The sequence below is a fragment of the Pezoporus wallicus genome, unplaced genomic scaffold, assembly GCF_028554395.1.
Source record: "Pezoporus wallicus isolate ANWC-B61680 ecotype Strahan unplaced genomic scaffold, APGP_CSIRO_Pwel_v1 scaffold_11491, whole genome shotgun sequence".
NCBI classification, from domain to species: domain Eukaryota; kingdom Metazoa; phylum Chordata; class Aves; order Psittaciformes; family Psittacidae; genus Pezoporus; species Pezoporus wallicus.
Genome location: NW_026642649.1, coordinates 4,946,922 through 4,968,985, shown reverse-complemented (window position 1 = coordinate 4,968,985; position 22,064 = coordinate 4,946,922). Strand labels below are relative to the sequence as shown.

The window sequence follows — 22,064 nt, the reverse complement described above, 5'->3', positions numbered from 1 at the left end:
ACTGATTTTGACATTTATTCCGCTGCTTGGTTCATTTCTACTATTTGAAGGATTACACAGAGTGCAGCTAAAAGCTCCTTTCTGCACAGCTAGCTAAAATTACCTTTTTTAGACCTAACTGTTGTATCACCTTCAATTTCAATGACATGAAGACACTGATTTCCAAGCACTAGAACAATTGTGAGTATTTTATTTCTACTTACAGACAGTTTTCCTACCAGGGACCTATCTAATGGTTCCACAGCAGCCAACTAAGTACAGAGGAAGAAATGCCACCAAATACACCTTAACTTTGCTATGCTGGTGCTGACCCTGCACTGGAAAAAGCTTCAGAGGTCCATAAGACAAACCCACGTAACTGGAATAACCAGAACAAGATCCCCAAAGACTGATAAACTTGCGTGAAAATGCTAAATTATAAAAGAATCCATTCAGAATTCTGCTTTCTGCAAATGTCTACAGCTATTCTTATCTTTTGATAGATAACACAGTCTTATTCTGAATGCTGAAGCTGTGGAAAAGCGGGATGAATACTCAAAATGAACTGGATTTAATACAGTCCTATTTTCTCATACATACTTCCCATTAAAACTCACACCTTTTAGCTTGATTAACCACAAACACTCAAGCGCAACTTTCAAGTAAAGTAACTAACAAGATTTCATTTCAAACATTACATTCCATTCTAATGATATTTATTTACAATTTGCATGTCCCTAAGACATCTTGTTTCCATTTATCAAACAAATGGTTCCCAAAATGAGGTAAAACAACACAAAGTGGGATTTTAATCAAGCATGCAATCTGCAATACAAGGCAAACTGACAAGGAAAATGTATTAGTCTGAGCTACTAACTTCAACTGTGAATTCAACTGGAATGCTCAAAAGTTGCAAATCAAGCTATTGCATCCCCAAATAAATTCCTGCTAACAGTAATAAAATTCTCCTCTCCCCCACACCATTTTTCTTCTTTAGATTGGAATGCATGATGGCCATTATTGTTATCTCTGCTATTATACAGCTTTTATGAACCCAGAGGCCCTAAAGGGAAAAGTTTTATGATGCTTCTTTCTACAATCATCTTCATTTTTAATGCAGATTCCAAAGAGAAGTTCAAAGTGTCATTAAAACGCGTTAGGGTTAATGGGGAATTTCCTTTCACTCTTACAAGATTATGCCACAGGCTTCAAATTGCTGCTTCTCTTTACTGTTCTCACCACTTGAATTGCACGTGTTTGTCTATGTCATACTAAAGCACTAAAAGAACAGTTTTGTTAAACACTCACCTCAAACCATTGGCCATGGGACTGCATTTTCAGGATGACACAAGGATCTGGCTTTGAGAGGGCATCCCTGTCTGAAATGCCTTTGCATGCAACTCGCAGCTCCACTTTAGTCAGGCATGGGCTGTTAAAAATTCCCAGGGTATTGGCCGCCGATTCATAGATGTTGCTCATTTTCTGCATTCCTTTTTCTGAAAGAGAGAAGAGTTCCAGTAAGAACAGTGCATGCACAGTACAGTCCTTCCCTGCAGAAGACAAAGCCATGTTCTACTAGGCAGTTGAACCCCGTAACTGCGAATGAGATCCAGAGCTAGAAGGGAAGGGGGGAATAAAAATCAAAGGAATAGCTATGGAAGTACATCATCTTGTATGGTTAGATATAAGCTCAGAATTCAGTCTTCCACCATGCCCTTGAACTCAGGGGGTGAACTGTGACCTCCATTTCTAGCTCTGTTCCTGCTTATAGGGTCACATTTCCCCTTGCCAAAGGATAGACAGGCTGCTAATTCTGAATTTCTCATGGTAACACCTTACCCCAGAAACAAGGCTAAATGCAATTTGTCCAGGACTCCGTTTCCATGTCACCATGCTCCGTCTAAAAAGCACACACCTCATCTTGCACAAACCTTGTGCGTAAGTTCTGTAGAAGAGACCTTTCATATAAACCTTAAATTCCAAAACACATTTCATTCTCTGTCTTCACACCTACTGCAGAAGGCTACCTCCCCCCATTCCTAAGCAAGTAGTCAAGACTGATGATCTGAGCATTAGGAGAGGATATTTATGGTGGCAAATCTTGTTGTTATACAGTGTATGCTCTTTTGGACCAGGAATCACACAAACAGCCAGCTGGAACAGTGGGAACCTCTGGCCCTTTACTTAAGCAGAATCATAGAATAGAATCATAGAATAGTTAAGGTTGGAAAGGACCTTAACATCATCTAGTTCCAACCCCCCTGCCATGGGCAGGGACTCCTCACACTAGACCATCTCACCCTAGGCTTCGTCCAAGTACAGACACCACCATCAATCTTGTAGCTCAAGCCTTTACTCTCAAAAGGGTAAAAATGATTTCTAACACAGAGCTTGGCCAAAATCACCCTATGATCATTTCTGCATGAATAAAGAACATAAGAACTCTAATTTGCCCACTTGTTCCGAGCTTCAGAGCCTGACCCCTAAAAAACTGTTGCCAAACAAGGATCAGTGGCCTTCATCCATTACCCCACACATAAGAGCTGCAAAAAAATGACTTCACACGTTTTGAGGGCAGATTTATCTTACCAAATTATCAACAGATTTTTGTGTGGTCTGTTTCAAACCTCTTCACTGCCTCCTTCACAAGGCCTTCTTCTCAGATGTTCATGATTTTTGAGAACTGTTTTGATCAAAGTCGAATTCTGGCAATATGGAAATGAAAGGGGTCTTTTCCCAACAATGCGACATTAAAAATACAAACAAAACCCACAAACCAACACCTTCAGAAACATCCAGTTTTCCTATGAATTACAAAGGAAAAAACAGAAAAGTATTTCTAAATTCACAGTAAGAAGAGTTTTGTGCTGGGACAGTTCATGCCACTGATAGCAAGATCACAGTCCTAGCTTGAAAGCAACAGCGAGCAGCGGGAACCGGGCTCTAGTCTAATCATAGAATCATAGAACCAACCAGGCTGGAAAAACCCTTCAAGCTCACCCAGTCCAACCATTCCCAGCACTGCCAAGGCCACCCCTAACCCATGGCACTGAGGCCTCGTCTCCACGCTGTGTGAACACTTGCAGGGACGGTGACTGCAGCCCTGCCCTGGGCAGCCTGGTCCAATGCCTGAGCACCCTCTGGGGAAGGAATTGTTCCTCAGCTCCATCTAAACCTGCCCTGGTGCAGCTTGAGGCCGTTTCCTCTTGTCCTGTCCCTTGTTCCTTGGGAGCAGAGACCGACCCCACCTCACTACAACCTCCTCTCAGGCAGTTGTAGGGAGCGATCAGGTCCCCCCTGAGCCTTCTCTTCTCCACACTGAACCCCCAGGTCCCTCAGCCGTTCCCCATCACACTTGTGCTCCAGGCCCTGCACCAGCTCCGTTGCCCTTCTCTGCCCCCCCTCCAGCACCTCAATGTCTCTCTTGCAGTGAGGGGCCCAGAGCTGAACACAGGATTCGAGGTGCAGCCTCACCAGTGCCCAGCACAGGGGCACAATCCCTGCCCTCGCCCTGCTGCCGCACTGGTGCTGATCCAGGCCAGGATGCTGGTGGCTTCCTGGCTGCCTGAGCACAACCTGCTCATGTTCAGCTCCATCAATCAGCACCCCCGGGGCCTTTTCCATGAGCAGCTTTCCAGCCGCTCTGCCCCAAGCCTGGAGCAGTGCAGGGGGCTGCTGTAGCCGAAGTGCAGGACCTGGCACTTTGCCTTGTTGAACCTCATCCCACTGGCCACAGCCCACGGATCCAGCCTGTACTCTGAACTTCGGAACTAACCAGAACTACTCATGATTTGAGAGGCCATGATCTGCAGGCAAGAGGGACCCGACATCTCCTGCCTCAACTGAGCACGGTAATAAGCGTCTAGAGAAATTGCTACCAAAAAGGATGATTCAAATCATATTTGGGAGACTAGTTTTCTTCTTTTTGTTGCCTTTTTTTCCCCCTGAAATAAGAACAGATTAACGTGATGGTAACTTTGACAAAGGCACTGAAGAGTATATTTAGCTAAAAATTACAGAGTTTTATGTATCTATATGCATTTTGCTAGCAATCATCACAACTTTGGTTTTCTCATTCTATTTCTAACATATCCTTGATATATGATGTCAGTTACCTAAACTTCCATCAACTGGCATTACCAAAAGACTGTTAGAAACTGAGGGGAGGGGAGAGGAACTGTTGTCTAATTATTCATCCTTTTATAATCCCATCTCCTTCAGAAAGCTGCTCAACAAGCTCGTCCTACACATTTACAAGACATTTTTACACGCTGCCCTTTCCAAATTGAAATCCATTTGAAAATTGGGTTAATTCTGTCTCATGCACATCTTACATCATTAATGAAATGTCATCCTTTGTGCAGAAATAGGCTGGTGATTTAATTAAACCGGATGATTTCAATACTAAAGAGAAGGGGGGAAAGTAGCAGAGCGAGGAGGAGAGATGTATTTTTCTTCCTCCCACAGTAATTATACACTGGTTTTTTAGAACAGCGGGTGAGTATAAAATCATATTTCTCTTCCTCACTACAACTATTACTTCAGCTTTTAAAGTTTCTAAATTTATCAATGGAAAAGATCAAGGCACAGTGTTGTTCTTTTGTCCCATTATGTTCCTCTTTTAATGTAATCACCAGCTTGGGCTGTTGCACTGATGTCATGCTACCAGGGAGCTGGGGGCCTGGGAAATAGATTTGGAGCCTACTGAAAGTGGTTCAAAAGGTATTATTTGATGTAAACGAGTTAGATGGCGTCAGGAGGTTTTTGTCAGTTCACTCCACACATTACTGATGGAGGAATACATGGTTCATTTGTCTTTGCTACAAACTTCCTTTCTTCCACTTCATTAGAACCTCACTATTCCTTCGATGTCCACATGGCTTTAATATTCACTGAATAAGAGCTGTATCTGTGAGAAGAAAGCGATAGCACAGACATGGAAATAAGTGAACTAAGTGATAAATCACATGCTAAAGTTTCCAATTCATTGCTGCATATATTTTCTTTCACTTCCTCTGGAAAAGAGGTGAACAATTTATCCTCATATGCTTCCCACAAACTTATTCGCTAGTGCTAGACTGCACAGAATGAGGGAGCACGACCAGGCCTTACGCTTGTGGTGGTTTAACTCTCTCCATGGTGAAACAGCAAGGATGAAGGCAGGAGTAACTGGAAAATACCTTAAAAGTTGTGTGCTTTTAAGCACAAAATGGAAACATGTACTAGGGTAGCCACAAAAAACCCCAAAGTGTGAAAAGACCTTGATAGCACCGTGTACGCTATGGAATACAAAGAAAAAGTGAGGAACCTGGAAGACAGTTCCGCTCTCCCCAAAATATTCCGTTTCTGGAGTATTTAGAGCTGACTTAGTAGAAATTAATGTGCTCTTTTGACCTTTTTAAGGGATTCATGGCTCAGAGGGATCTTATTCATATACATAAATCCTGGGTACCCAGAGACAGGATGAGAGGCAACAAGCACAAATGAAATACAGAAAAATCAAATTAAAGGAGAAGGAAACTGTTTTACTGTCAGGTAGGTTGAACACTGGAACAAGCTGCCCAGGGAACTTGTGAAGGCTCAGTCCTTGGAGATACCCAGGACTTGTCCAGACACAGCCCTAAGCAACCTGCTTTGAACAGAGGTTTAGAACAGTGGAGAAAACCATGGAGAAAAATGGAAGACATGAGCCAATGTTTCTGGTAACTAGTACTACAAAGACTCTTGTGTGTAGGTATTTCATTAGAAGAAACAGCATAAAAGTCCAGAAGTTTGTGCCTGGCTAGATAACTGGATTACCTTCAAAACCATGCTTGCTACATCCTTCTCATCTCAAAGGGACTGAACTGCTTAAAGATGTTTAGTCACCCAGTGGCTACAAAAGGATCTCTGTGATATGAAATACAAACAGTATGTGCCTCTCTTTGACATCTAAAAGCCTTGAATTCAGCTCACACAAACAATCACATCCTCCTCATTATAAACTGGTCATCCACATGGGGCTTTAGAGAACCTCACTGCAAAACTACAACCAGGCTCCTCAGCTTCACCACGGGATAAATCTCAGATGTTATCTGAATCCAGTTTTCAAGTCTTCTCCTCTCCCCACTCTGTAATTTTTCTCTCAGACACACACAAAACCTCTAAGAAGCCTTTGTACAACGTGTCTGGGTAAAGTAGGAAGAGATTGCTTCTCTACAGCATCCTACAAAGAGTCAGGGAAACACGCACACTCAGCCTCACCTTCAGTTCAGATAATAGTGACTAGGAAATGAGAAAGATATTGAGATTAAAAGGCAGTAACCAGTGTGCTCTGCATTTGGAAACATAGCTTGCTATTTAGAAACCTGCACTCCAGACCAAAGCACACACAAACGGATTTGGGGGTTGCAGGTTTCCCATCACCACATGTTGAGGGCTGTGTTTGAATCATTAGTTTTACTGGCATCCTGGTGGGGAAATGAAAACAAGCCAATAGCGTCTGCTTCTGCAACAGTAAACAGCAAGACCTTGCTCCTGGAAAGGTAAATGATGTTTACAGTATGTACATGCAGTGGGAAATACTAATGGTAGAGTTACATGAAGTAAGAGCTGTGACTAAGTGCCTCCAAAAGAGGGCAAGACCTAAAAGCACTGGTGTTATAGCACTAGCTGCTCTATACTTACTTACACTTACAAATGATATACAGGAGAGATATTTCAGCCCTCAAAGCACAGGAGCAGCTGAACTCCCTGGATGGAAAGCTTTGAACCCAGTGTTTAGATCTTCCAGGGTTTGCAGTCTAATAAAAGTAAGTATGAAAACCAAGTGTACAGTTAGCAGCTTAAAACCCATAAAACTCAGACTATCAGAAAACAGTGCTCCACAGCTGGCCAGAGATAAACCCCACTTTTCTATGCTATTAAGAAATACAGCCCTTGGAGCACTAGGAAAGTTGTTTCCTTCAGTTTTGTCCCAGATTCTTGATCTATGTTACACCTCTGGCAAAATCAAAATCTAAGTCCTCATGTTCATTTTTAGGTGACATCACTAACTAGAAGTGACAAGCAGAACCTGATTAAGTAAAATGCCATTTCCAAAGTAAAATGGGGGTCTGATCTGAGATCCACACAAGTTAGTGAGAAAATAACCCACTGACTTCAATACAACACGTGGTTCAGTAATATAGTGTCCCAAGCAATCTTGCCTTCTTCCAGTGTATGCTATCATTTGGCAACACAGGAATGAAAAATAATCATAAGGCACAGAGAGCTTGAGTGCTTTGGAACTGCCTCTTGAGGCCTAACACAAATGCCACTAAACTTATTGATTTGCTTTAATTGTGCATTTCTCAGGCCTTCAGGACTGCTTCTACCCTTTCTCCCATTATGATGTGAGACCAAGTTATATAAAACACAGTAACAGTAAGATTTAGAGAAAAGGATGATATGAAGCTGTGTGTTCGAGTAGAAATGTTTTAAACGGTTCCACTGTTCAGTTACCTGTTCAGCTCCAGCACAATATAGTCCATGGACCCCTTCAGGGAATGATATTGAGATACATGATCATTTTCCTTGAAGAACCTTTATGTGATTGAGAATTCCCAGTCTGATCGATTAATCTACCAGTTGTTGGCATCAAGGCTGATGGTGGAAAGCAAACCCGTTCCATCTCACACAACTGTGTGGCTGGCAAGTAAGTTTTGTGCAGAGGAGGAAAGACGGGAATTCATCAAGAAGTCCTGATACAGTAAGTCAATGAAATTAATATTCCCTGTGCTTCATCAGGAACTCACTAAGACACCTGGCTGCCCCAGGACTGAAGACAAAGCCCAGAGTGATAGCAGAGAAAGCATAGGGCCTTCTGTAACCCCTCTGCCATTATTTGACCAACCTCACTATGAACTATTGTTTTTCTTTATATCTAATCCTTGTTGCAGCTGTGCCCTCTTGGCCTTCCACTGTGCATCACTGGAAAATGACTTTTCATGGAAAACCAGTACTATCTTAAAACATGGTCGCCAACTTCCCTGCCCTTTGCTCCCAGACTCCTGATCACTGGCCGTACCTCTAATCACTGCACAATATTCTGCTATATTAAAGAATTATTCTGGTCAACATCAACTGTGTTACAAATGGCTGCAGAAACTGAAATGATCACAGCTAATACACACAAAATGCTGGGTGTCAAAATGAGTCTGACTATAACTGACTCTATGACAAGAAGTCGCTAGGTTAGCTAGACCCCTTCACGGGAGAGTTTGTGCAATTCAAAATAGGACTTTTCCTCCTTCCCTTTGATTCTCTGACTCATGCAACAATTAACAAGGATTATTTAGTTATACCTACCAAAGTTTGAAAGAACCCTTTGTAAAATGAGCAATAAACTCAGTAAGGAAGGAGGATCTGGAGAATCCACCGCAGTGAACAATGAGACAGATTTGATAGTGTAAGTAATTTATTTGGACAGAAGGGGAGAAGGTTCAGAACAAAGTGCCAGCAGTGTAAACGGAAACATAAATGCACTGACAGCTCAAAAAGGACTCATTACCATAGAACCAGCTGGCTCAGTTGTAAGGGAAGAAGGGAAAGTCACTGGCAAGAAACTGAGATACCTAATTTACAACAGAGCACTGTACAAAAGCATGCTGCACCTATACAAGTAACTCCCCCTCAGTTAAGGGAGAGGAAAACACCACGATAACTGGAGCACTGAGAGATGCTTGTATGTGCTCAGTTCTGGATGCTCAGAGTAGTCGCCACTGAAGTCAGACTCATTTGATGCAATGCAAAGCAATGTAAGAGACAGCAGCTAAAATACATATATTCTGTTACTAGAACTGCAGACCTAAGATTCTTCCTTGTTCCTTTCCTATGTAGCTAATGTCACCAGTCACCTCTTACTTTACAGAGTTCCCACTGTTCTCCCGCTTCCAATGCTGTAATACGCAGAGAAAAGAAATCTAAAAATACAAAAGACAAGGAGAATGAACAGATAAGAGAACAAAACAACTTCCCTAGGGATATATCAGACAAGAGGCTCCTCTGCTACTGGAATGCGGCAGCAATGCTTTTTAGTGGACAAGAGGCAGAGATTTCATAGAGGATTAACCAAAATCTGCTTTATTTACAGTCACTTCCATTTGCAAAGCCATTAGAACGGACATTCTACAGCCCTTTCTCACAACTCACAGTTAAAAATGTATTTTAAAATGAAAGCAAAGAAATACCAGCAAAATGAAGACTGTGCTATAACATGACCCCATGAGCTAGGCATTTATGAGCAGGACTGAACAACACAAAGGCCCGGTAAAATTTAGGCTGTCAAATAAGTAAATGATTTACCTATTGGTTTGGCTCTTGGGAGTCTGCTGTATTATTGTGGAGATGATCCCTGAAGCATAGCTGTCAGCACAGGGACTAGCCCCTGCTACATGAAAAAGCTCAGAACCATTGAATCCACATCAAACACCATCTGAGGAGCTTCACAAAAAAAAATAACCTACTACATGCCAACAGTGTGTGACTTGTGAGCAAGTAACATGTGAGCATAGTAAATCACAGAAATGCAACTGAATCTCTTTAATCAACGGCTTCACAGCTACGAGCACGTGAAACTGATTTATTTGATTGCTTACCACTGAAAGCCATTACAACACTCTTAGCTTTGCCATTTTAGTTTGTTGCTTATACTAAGCAATATAGCAAATGGAACATGGGGAAAAAAGTTTCTTCACTCTAAGGATATGTGTTTGCTGCTTTTTTAAAATCAGTTCTCCCACGCAGGAATTAGATGGAAAATGTAAGTGTTTGTCTTAGCAAGACCTCCAAAGCGTTACAATATAGTTACAATACAGAATCTTAAATAATTCAACTTTAATGGATACTCCACTGTACTTCAGAGAGAGATAAGCCTAGAACAAAATAATCCCAGCACCCCCCAAGGTGTAGCAGTCACAATTCTGCTATCACATAAACCCAGCTGAGAGCCTTCAGAATAAATCTGAGCTAAAATAATTAGCTGATTCTGAACAAATGAAACATTACATTTGAAATGACAGTTATTATCCACCTTGCAAAATCACGCTGGCCAAATGCTACAGGGAAATCACAGAATCAACCAGGTTGGAAAAAGCCCTTTAAGCTCACCTGGTCCAACTGTTCCCCAGCACTGCCAAGGCCACCACTAACCCATGGCACTGAGGCCTCGTCTCCACGCTGTGTGAACACTTGCGGGGACCGTAACTGCAGCCCTGCCCTGGGCAGCCTGGTCCAATGCCTGAGCACCCTCTGGGGAAGGAATTGTTCCTCAGCTCCATCTAAACCTGCCCTGGTGCAGCTTGAGGCCGTTTCCTCTTGTCCTGTCACTGGTTCATTGGAAATGAAGCAATAAGTTGTATTCCTCAGTTACACTCAATTACACCAAAGTATGTACATAAACACATGCAATGCTTGGAAGAGTTTATCCATTTACAGATGTAACATATTGCAAACTGCTCATTTTCCTCAACAGATGGCCATAACGGCTTTTCCTGCAGCATAAAAACGATCCTACAAGAGGAGCTGCTTTCTGCTGCTAACACAGAGACAGGCACATCAAGAACAACAGTGAGGAAGAACTTCCCATTCACCATTCAGTTCTTGCACTTGCAATGTAACCAGAAGGTATACTTGCTACAGGTTGGCTCAGACTTAGTAAGTAGGGAGAGAAAAACTGAACTTACCTACCACACAGGAATGTCCTTGGAGCCACGCTGAGCCCAAAACTGGGATAGAGCTTTAACATTCACTCCTATGAAGCGAGTTCAACTCCCTTCATAGTTGCTCCCCCAACATGTTCGATCCTTTTAAGTTAGAACATGAGCCTTTCTCACCTGCTTGTCATTTACTTATACTTTCTATTTTCTATTCATGATTGAATGTTTAAAGAGTCACCCATGTGACTTAGGCCAAGCACACATTGCCACTGTCTCGGCTACATCAGCAAGGGATACAATCACACTGCAGGCACCAGAAAATCCTGAACAGGATGCAGCTCTGCCAGCCAAATTGTATTTATGGAGGAAGTGTTAATTTCCTTCCTAGACTCATTTCTACTAGCTCAGTCTGACTTTCCTCTATGGAGCTATATCCTACTCCCTACTGGAAGCGTTTCACAGTCACAGTACCCCCATACCATGATAGACTGGGCTTCTGAAGAAGCCAGTAGCTATTTTTGTATCAAATTGATCCATACAACAATTTCAGAATGCTGTCAGCAAACGGGCTTATCAATGTCAAACGCACTCCTGACGCCAGTGCCTCACCACTCCTCTGATGGTGTGTCCATGCTCCACATGAACAGTGCTCTGCTCAGCTATCAAAGCCAGGCCTTAACGTGTTAAGACACAGCATAGCTTCACATAGATTCTAACCTGGCCCAAAAGAGCTTTGTCAGCAACGTTACAGTGGAGCTACTTCCTCCTGACACAGGGCCAAGGCTTTGGTTTACTATCAGGTCTGGAAACAAGCTCTAGGAATCCAAGCCACCAAGAGCTTTCAAATGTTTCTCTCCCTCAGGAGCTCTAGAGACACGAGAAACATCTTTGTTGTCATGTATAGATAAGAAGCAAGTTACTTGGAGTGTCTTTTATAAAACTTTCTCTGACACAAGAGTGTCTCCTAAGTTATTCCAAAAGGAACCTAGGAGTATACACAAGTGTTCATCATCTTTGTGGAATCTGCAAGTCACCACCAGCCTTTGTTAGCGTACACTGACAACAAAAGGTGGAACAGTTCAGCTCTGCAAGTTACTGAAGAGTTCGGAGATGGAGGGAAGGGGCTCTCAGTTCCTAAACAACAAACACAAAAACAAAGGGACTTGTATCATCAGTACTGATGGAAGTCCTACTGCAAACTGCCATGCACAGGGAACAGCAGAACGACTGCTTCATCTTGACACCAGAGCCCAGATGGAGAGCACTTCATGAAGTTCACATCAGGCAAGCAATACCCCTAAGATTTGGGCACATACTGCACAGGGCTTTAGCTACATACCTCTGTCTTGCAGTGAAAAACTTATGCAAAGTACAATAAAGAAAATGAACCACCCACTGCAGTTGCTAGTTAAAATGATGAGAGGAAACACTGCTGTGATGGCACTCAAGGGAGAAGAGACACAAGAGGCTGGTATTGAAATCCCAGCCAGATGTTTCCACTTCAATAGCTCTGGTCAGACCATCTATACATAGTACCATATGAATTGAAGGTTACTGAAAACATTCCTGGGCTTTCTCTCCAAAGCTGTGAAACTGGTAATTCCCTCCTGCTCTCTGCTGAATGCAACTGTTTTCCAAATAGGAATTTAACAACTCTTACCCTGTTTATTTAAAGGCAGCTGCAAAGCATCAGGGAGATCACATAGACAAAGAATAGCCAAGCAGGGTCACCGTGATGTAACACCCCACTTCATATGGTGGTGGAAGACCTCAGAGAGCGATTGTCCTCGGTTCAGCAGTAGCAGTCATTTTTCTCCTCCTCAGTAGCTGGTGCAGTGCTGTGGTTTTGACTTTCAGCCTGGGAACAGTGCTGATAACACCGATGGTTTTAGTTGCTGCTCAGTAATGTTTACTCTGACCAAGGACATTCCAAGTCTCATGCTCTGCTAGGGAGGAGGGGAAGCAGGGAGGAAGCAGAGACAGGACACCTGACCCAAACTGACCAAAGGGGTATTCCATACCACAGCACGTCATGCCCAGTACATAAACTGGGGGCAGTTACGTGGAAGGGCGAGATCACTGCTCAGTCAGGCTGGGTATCGGTTGGTGGGTGGTGAGCAGTTGTATTCTCTTCCCTTGTTATTTCCCTTATCATTATTATTATTGGTGGTAGCAGCAGTGGTTTGTGTTATACCTTAGTTACTGGACTGTTCTTATCTCAACCCATGGGAGTTACATTCTTTCCATTCTCCTCCCCATCCCTCTGGGAGTGGAGGCGAGGAAAAGGGGGGAGTGAGTGAGAGGCTGAGTGGTTCTGGGCTGCCAGCTGGGCTTAAACCACGACAACGATGAGGATAAACTGCAGCAGCATTAAGTGTAGCACGGAGGAAAGAAAACAAGCATTTCACCTGAGCATAGCTTAGGTAGAAGTCCAAGTTGCTGGTTTGTTTGAAACATCAAAACAAAATACAAAGCAAGCTTTATGAGCCTAAATAAAGGAGTTACCAGCACTTTGCTCAAAAGTGATGCTTAACAGTTCTGGTAAAAATAAAGGTGTGAGGCCAAACTGCAATGTCTGGTTGTGGCTGTCGTTCCTCCACACTAGCTGCGCACCCTGCACTTGACTGACAACAACTTGTACTGTCATGTTCTTGCCCTCGCCACCGAGAGACAGAAACATCAAAACAACTCTGGTCAAACTTCCTACGCTCATGTAGAGATTGGTATTTCTGAGGAGCATGGAAGAAGCGCACAGAAAAGCCTCAGTAGATACCTCATGATGCCAAAAAGGAGTGCTGATAACTGAACCGGGCTCCAAATAGCCACAAGAGTTGCCAAGAACTAAAGAAAACACAAAATTGAGGACACACTACAACCTGATCATTGCTCAGAGCACAAAGCAATGTCTTCCCAGGTCAAGCATTTCTATCCGGATTTTAACTTCAAAAGGAGAGCCATCAAGTTCTATACCTATGTATTTCCAGAATTAGGGATACACATGTTGACAGCAACCAAAATGCAACTGCACCAACAGATGACACTCAAATAGATCTTTGAATACTCCAACTCTGCAAGGCATTTGATATGAGGGCTGGATCTTAAGGTCCCTTCCAACCCAAACCAGTCTATGATTCTACATGTACTCTGTGTTTATCCATGTCTTATCCCTGATCTGCAAGTAACCAGTGCAAACAGGTCCAACAGAGGTTTTCTCATAATTTTTTAAAGATTATGTTATTGTGACATCAAGTATTGCCATTGGCATAATGTATTGCTAGACAATTGTTATTGTAACATGCATCACATAATTACTTGCCTAATGCATGAACATTCATTGACTGAAGAATGAACATTAGTAAGTTCTCTTACTAATGTAAGAGAACTCCAGACAGAAGAGATCTGAAAGGCTTTTATGAGTACAGAACCCAAGATCTTAATTTTTGTTGCTCTTAACTACAAGACTCGTTTTGTATTGTATTCTCCATTGCCAGCAGTCCACACAGGCAAAGATGCTTGAAGAAGAAAAGAACAAACAAAAGAACCACACGAATAAACATTAGAAAACACAGCTTACAGCAAACGCGGGTCCTCACAGTATCAGAGTCTCAGTAACAGGTTTTTAAATGCTTCTTGGTAGCATTTACTATATAGGTCTGTGCTATCAAGTTCAGCCCTGGATACCTATGGAAAAGATGGACTAAAAAGTTCTAAAACATCCTGAAAGCTATGCCCTTTGAAAAGCATCTTGCTGTTCCAGTCATAAGCCCTGTCTGCCAATTACAAACATTATAGCATTTCAGATCTGACCCGGTGAATGGTATCTGGAGCCAAAAATGCTAATTTCCCCTATAATTTCCGCCATCTACAAGATTATACAATAACCAGGTGCTTGACTGTTACTGCACTAAGTCTGTAATGAGATGGAATGCACAGTCATACCATTTAGTGTTCTAAATTGCTTTGGAGCAAATAAACTTTGGAGTAAATACATCAACAAAGACTGAGCTGGGATATTAAGTTAGAGTAATCCATCAAAGTTAGATGTTAATTTGCTGATGTTACATGAAAATTAGTTCTACATCTCACTGAAGAATTCATCAAATGATTCACTTGTGTAATATGTTATTAAATGAAGCACATAAAGAGAGACATCTTAAACATTAACTTAGTTAAAGGCAGAAATAGCACAGACAAGTATTTAATACTTACCAGAGGAGAACTCCTATTCTTCCAATGAGATTTTTACCATAAGCTAGAGTCTGGCATGAAAGCACATTTCCTACCTAAATTACCCTCAGTGCTGGCTATTTTCCCCTTTCCAGGAACATGGGCATTTTGCAATGTGAAGCAAACTGTTTCAGCCAAGTGATTACTGCAGCATTTCATATTTAGCTGCTACTTTAGATAGGAAGTTTCAGCTTGCTTTTTTCCATTCCTCCTCTTTTTCAGCCTATGTTCTTTCTATCTATGGTAAGTAACCTACAGCTGCCTCTTCCACTTCAGGCGTCTGTCAAGACGATGCTTCCAAGTGAGATAGTCTTGAATATATCTATACCATGCTAGACAATGATACCACAAAGGTGTTCTTTAATTCTCAGTCACTGACACTGAGTGACAGTGTCTGACAAGGTACTGTACTGCTAAAGTCAAATTGCACTGGGGCTCCAATACAGTTAATGCAAGCAAATTGTCTGATAAGAGTAATTTAGGTTGAAAAGGACCTGTGGGTGTCTCTATTTCCAATCCCTAGCTCAAAGCAGGTCCAATCTAGCTGAGTTCTAACTATCTCCAAGGATGGAGATCCCACAGCCTCTCTGGGCCTCTCTTCCAGTGTCTGACCACCACCTCTGGGAACAATTTATTCTAAGTTTCCTTGTTGCAGCTTGTTCCTGTTGCCACTCAACTACCACGGTCCTCCAAGAACCTGGTTCCGTCTTCTCTGATGACAGCACAAAGACCACGTCTCCTTAGCGTTTTCCTTTTAACACTGAACAAAGTCTGTTCTCAGATCCTTCCAAGACTCCCTGTGACTTCACTGACTTATCTGGTTGACCCAGATAAAGCAATTTAGGACAAAGAAGTAAAAGATCACTGTCATTTTCTGCATGTTACGGGCAGAAAACAGGCTTTAGAAGACTGTAGTTACATTAAACAAACAGCATACTCCAGCTGGGAGCTGTATCCATAAATTACTTTACAGGAACCCATTTGCAACGCATGACAACTTCGGCTGGTCAAACCCTACAAACAGAACTGTTGAACATCTCATTAGCACACTGCCTACAGAGTAACTATTAATACAGAGACAAACATCTTTTATGGGGGTGTAGTACTTCCCATGCATTCCCTTAAGGGACACTCAAGAAAGGTAAAACAAATCAGTGCAAGTTTGGTTATCTTAATGATGTTTCCGAATGAAAAGGTGGTTTAGTTGAATACAGTGATAAATAAATAGGGAGCACTGTTCAAAACTCTCTTTCACTCCTTGGTATTCCTGAATTCCTGAATAGCTTCAGTCAGTGAACACACTTGAACTCAGACAGATGGTATCTGGAGATTTTTGTTTCCCCTCAGTTCAATCTAAGATTGCACTAGCAAAAAATAAGTATTTAAAGTTGCTTTTACCTTCCAATTGTTCAAAATGGGTTACGACTGCTCTCTGCAGTACTTTAAAATTAAAGATTTAATTAAAACTGCAGTTTTAAGGCTATTCACCTGGTTTCTTCAGCTTATCTATCTGCTGCCCTTCACAATTAGTATTTCTTGCATGAAACTTAGCAGTTTGCTAGCAAAATCACTGTCTTAGCTTTGACCCGATGTCCAAAATGAAAACACTTCAGATTTCCCCATTATACGCAACTGTCTAGGAAAGCCAAACAAAGTCTGGAAATAAACTTATTGATACAGACTAATAAAGGCTCTTATTTTGTCAATAATATCATGGGTTTCTAATCTGCCACAGAGGTTTTAGCTTCGCTGGAACTTGCATGTCTGACAGATGCTGGCCTTGCCTTTCCCAAGTACTTCAAGCCACAACCAGAAAGCTGAGAGCAGAAGCTGTATTTTCTATAGCCTTATCTCCAGTAGTCTCACCTTTGATTTCAGATATTAGAAGTTTCTTCTGCTTTGTATTCTTCTCACAACTGCCTCAACCTCCCCAAACAGCTCCAAGACATCAAAAATCAACGTTGCTCTCCCCATCTACAGACAGAGAAGTAATACTATCCTTAGAATGAGAGAGAAAACCACAGAGAAGTAGTTTCCTTCCCTCAAAAACCACAGTGAGCGGCAGTTCTCATGAAACCCTTGTCAAAACTGTCTACCTCTGACTTCCCTTTGTACTTGCTTCTCTTTGCCAAGCTCATCACAGCCCTTCTGTCCCATCTCCACCTTGGCCAGCTTCCCAACCTGTTTTGGCAGCACAGCAATGTCATTCCTACTGGCTACAGGCAGCTGAATCTACTGCTCTAGAGAGAGCTTTAATGTATAAGAGGTGGAATGCAGAAGCTGAACTCAGTGTGGCACTAACGTTCTCTGTCTCCAGCACCAACAGATGCTTTTTGAGATGGGACAGGAGTCATTCAGCTGGCAAGAGAAAGTATGCTGGACTGCTGAGGGAAATGTGTCCAGTAAACTTCTAGTCTGCAGCTGCCCCAGAAAAGGATGAGGATTACCATATGATCTTAATTATACCAGGCTCTGGCCCATCTTCATTCACAAAAGGAATGAAATCTCTGCATTTCCCCTGCAGTGCAACAAGGGACAAAACCTTATTAAAGGGGGGTGTGTGTGTGTGTGTGTGTGTGTGTGTTATGCCTCTTAAAGAGAAAAAATCCCATTCCATGAGATCTGGGTCATATAAGGTCAAATCACAAAGACATATCACCTGCTAGCTGTCACAGGTATGCAACACAAATGGCAATCAACAGTTATTCAAGATTGTTGTTCGCTACTTAAATGCTACTGAACAGCAAACACAGCAAGTACATTACCACCTTCTTCATGGCCATGCTCCCCTAACACTGGGAGACAAATATCCATTACAGAAAATATCCATTCAAACCCATTTGCTCAGTTGAACCTATTCTGTGGCTATGGAGCTGCATTTCCCCAGAGGAAATCCTGCAGGATTCCAGTGGCTCTCCAAGCCAGAGCGCCTTCTCTCATTCACCAAAGCATTCCAGAGCTCCCTACAATGCTCTGAAGTGACCACGTAAGGCTGAAGTATCATGAATCTTATGTAACAGTTACACACAGCTTGCACTACCAAATGCTTTCTGCTTTGCAATTCCCTTGATCATAAAAGGAATTGATTCTTCACCTACATTTAGATTCTTTACATCACTGTGAATTGCATTACTAGATTGGAACATAAATCTTTGCTGTTGGGGGTATTTTTCCACCTAAGGAGAAGTCTAATGAATGAGGATCAAGGATCACACCTGAACAGTGAAGCACCCAAACGAATGTTTAAAAACAAGAAAAAACAACTTTGTATTATTTATTGTCTGGATAAAAAAATGCCTGTAAAACTGTCGGAGCTGCACTGCTCTATATGTCTTCCCATCAGTTAAGTCACTGGAGAAGGAAAAAATTCCAGTTCAAATTTTGCCTCAGTTTGAAGCCTAAAGTCTGCTGAAGTCAAGGCAGAGATGCCATTTACTTCAAAGGGCTGCGGAGTCCCTATAGTCACTTGTTTCTGATCTTTAGTCCAGGAACACCATAGAGTGAGTCATCTACAAACTCATACGCTCTGAAAAAGAGGGTGAAATTGCCACCTAAGATGGCAAAGGCCCTCCTGTTGCAGGACTGTCACAGAAGAAAAAGACATTTGATCACTTCATAGAAGAGTGTCACAACACAAACTAACCAGAAGGCTCAGATAAGCCCACATGGCATATTTAGTTCTGGCATTTCCCGACCCCCAAGTACTTGGCTTTGCTTTTCAAAGAGGGGAGCTACATGAAATATGCCAGAGGTATTGAGAAAGCAAGCCATCAGCAGACCATCCATTCCAACAAACACTTGTGGTACCAAACAAATGCAGACATCAGTAAGACGGAGGGCAATTTACTGCACAGGTATCTGCTGCTCAAGCTGAAGTGGAACCCTATGCCAGGAGCAGGCTTTCCTTTCTCCTGCAGTCCACAGCAAAGTAAAAGCTGTGACAAAACACAACCTGTGGCTGTGGGCTCTGTAGGGAGGAGCTTTGCTCATCTTCTTTCAGTTCATGTCACAAGGTAGAGCAATTACCCTCTAAGGACAGTTGCTGGCATGGGCATACAATACTCCCATCTTTATAGCAAGTACTCTAAACGCAGGAGTTCTTGCACCAGAAAGCACAGCTAGAGCAGCAGAGGTGAAGGGAAGCAAGCACTTGGTTAACAAAGGGTTTTTAAATTGAGAGCTCTCTCCCCATACCTCCAGTGGATGAACTGCAAGGCAGGAACTGGGGAACTTCCCACTGTAAATGAAGATCAGACTGGTGACCATTTGAGGAATTCAAACATACACAATCTATTGGACCTGTTAAGATTTAAACCAGAGTCCTGAGGGAACTGGCTGATGTTATTGGCAAGCCAGTCTCCATGGCATCTGAGAATTCATGGTGGTCAGACAAGGTCCCTGGTGACTGGGAAAAGGGCAATATCACACCCATCTTCAAAAAGGATAGAAAGGAGGACCCTGGGTAGTACAACCTGTCAGCCTCACCTCTGTGCCTGGCAAGATCATGGAACAGATCCTTCTAATAGCTGTGCTAAGGCACATGGAAGAAAGGCAGCTGATTAAAGACAGCCAGTGTGGCTTCACCAAGGGCAAGTCCTGACTTACCTGCCTAGCGGCCTTCTATGATGGAGTGACTACATCAGTGTAAAGGGAAGGGCTACAGATGTTGTCTGACTGGACTTTTGTAAAGCCTCTGACACAGTCCCCCAAAACATCCTTCTCTCTTAAATCAGAGAGACAGATTTGATGGGCAGACTGTTCAGTGGATGGATCATAGAATCACAGAATGGTTTGGGTTGGAAAGGACCTTAAGATCATCCAGTCCCAACCCCCTGCCATGGGCAGGGACACCTCACACTAGACCATGTCACCCAAGACGACACTGTTGTGAAGACAGTGCTGTGAAATCTGCAGCAAGAAAAGCATACATTCAGAAGAAAACCAGTAAACTTTGAAGTTTAAAGAGAGGTATTTTTCTCCCCCAGCTAACATATCAGAATATAACCAACCCCTTTGAGCTTATCAGTGCTTCTTTAAAGTAACATTTAAACTCACTTTCAGCATTCACCCAGTTGAACTTCTGCTAGCACTGCTGCCTGAATTCATTTCATGGGACTCCTCAATTTACACAGGACACTGTGAAAGGCTCTCCGCATTCTGAGGAAATTAAGTGCTTCATTTAATCCACGTGGCTTTCTTTGGGTTTTCTTAATTATTCATTTATCCATGAGAACAGAAGGTGGCAGGTCTGGAGTTATATATAGACATAGGAGTGGAGAAGGGGACAAAAATCTTTTGGCATTTGGTTATTTTGCAGTGAGAAAGCTGTTAAGATGCTAACTCCTTTTCCCCCTCTCTTAAGTCCAAAAAGCAATGACATTACACAAGAGCACAGGATCACCTAACCCTGGAATTGTCACAAGCTGCTGTAATAGCACCTGGCAGCTCAATCACTACTGTTCAGTCCAGTTCACATGCTTATCCACCGAGAAGCCCTGAGTGATCAATTAGTCCCAGTGGGGCACATATCACATCAAATGGTGGCGAGAGGAGCTATCTAAACCCTTCACAACTGTGGCATAACTCAATAAATCTCTTTAGTGTTAAGGTATTTGACAGTTTGGTTTCTTCACAAGAGTAAAAAGGAGCACCGCATCCAAATAGTTTCCTCATGGAGTTTTGGCCCTGGCAACATCACCCCTGTTAAAGAGCTGGCCAAGAGAACAGACATCTTACTCACTCACAAATACTCAGTGAGCTGCAGTATTTGTTCTCAAAGATATGTTGCAGCACCCTTCAAAGAGACCACTGACAAGAGGAGATTTAAAAAAACCCCGTGATTTGATTGTTAGATGCTGTGTTAGTTTCTTCCCTTAACATTGCGTTTCACCCATTGCATTCATAAATAAACTTAGCAGGACACTGCCTGACATTTTAAAACATGCAATCAATTATGAAGAGTCCTGCTGGCTGAGAAAAATTTATCCCACACTGAAAATAGGAATTTAGTGACTCTCTCCAAGCTTTTAAGCTAATCTTATTATCCACATAATAACGTCCAGGGGCATAATACTCTCCAGAGGCACCAGCCCATTGTGTAAGTCACAGTGGAGTAAGTCTGTAGGAAAGAACTAATTGCCTTGACCTTATCTAAAGTTTTCTGAGGGAAACATCTGAAATGCAGTTTTTCAGCCACGGGTGTTTATTCAATCCCCTCCTTTTACAGTGAGTGAAGGACAAGCAGAATTCTGGCCTCTGCTGTCAAGGCCACTCCCAGCAAAACTGCCAACCCACAGCCCTTGCTTAGACTACCACGGGCCAGTGTTCTCACATACAAATCAAAGCAAGCAGATTCCTGGATGACCTGGAACCCTTTCCAAGCAGCTCTCCAACTCTAGTTCTCCCAGGAACTGCATTCACCAAAACGAAGAGCAAATCCAAAGCAAAGACTTGGAGAGAGAAGTGGAAAGGGCAGATGCGGTTCTTGGGAACAGAATGTTGATTCTTGAGAACGGCAATATCATTTATCTTCTGACACCCTGCTGAAGTTATCTATTCACAAACTACAAGAAGAAGATTTCTTTTTTTTTAACTGTATACAAACAGCAGACCACGAAGTGAAAGAAATTATAGCTAAAAGGATAGATGAGAAACTGAACATGAGCTGCTCACAGCCCAGAAACCCCCCTGTTTGCTGGGCTGCATCAAAAGCAGCCTGAGCAGCAGGTCAAGGGAGGTGATCCTGCCCCTCTGCTCTGCTCTTGTGAGACCTCACTCACAGCACTGTGTGCAGCTCTGGTTTCATCAACGTGAGAAGGACATGGAGCTGTTGGAGCAAGTCCAGAGGATGCCACGAGGATGCTCAGGGGCTGAAGCACCTCCTGTATGGAGACAGGCTGAGAACATTGGGGCTGTTCAGCCTGGAGAAGAGAAGCTGCGTGGAGACCTCAGAGCAGCTTCCAGTGTCTGAAGGGGGCTACAAGGATGCTGGAGAGGGACTCTTCATCAGGGACTGTAGCGATAGGACAAGGGGTGATGGGCTCAAACTAAAACAGGGCAAGTTCAGGTTAGATCTAAGGCAGAAGTTCTTCCCTGTGAGGGTGCTGAGGCGCTGGCACAGGATGCCCAGAGAAGCTGTGGCTGCCCCATCCCTGGCAGTGTTCAAGGCCAGGCTGCACAGGG

The 22,064-nt window shown here is 42.8% G+C and overlaps 1 protein-coding gene across 1 annotated transcript in view; it reads right to left on the bottom strand.

The window, feature by feature from the left end:
- CPNE4 (copine 4) overlaps positions 1 to 22,064 on the bottom strand; it is a 221,920-nt gene that overhangs the window by 173,134 nt on the left and 26,722 nt on the right. Inside the window, exon 2 of the mRNA XM_057431321.1 lies at positions 1,288 to 1,475. Within this exon, the coding sequence (XP_057287304.1) occupies positions 1,288 to 1,467 (180 nt within the window). The 5' untranslated portion in view covers positions 1,468 to 1,475. The remainder of the gene's footprint in view (positions 1 to 1,287; positions 1,476 to 22,064) is intronic.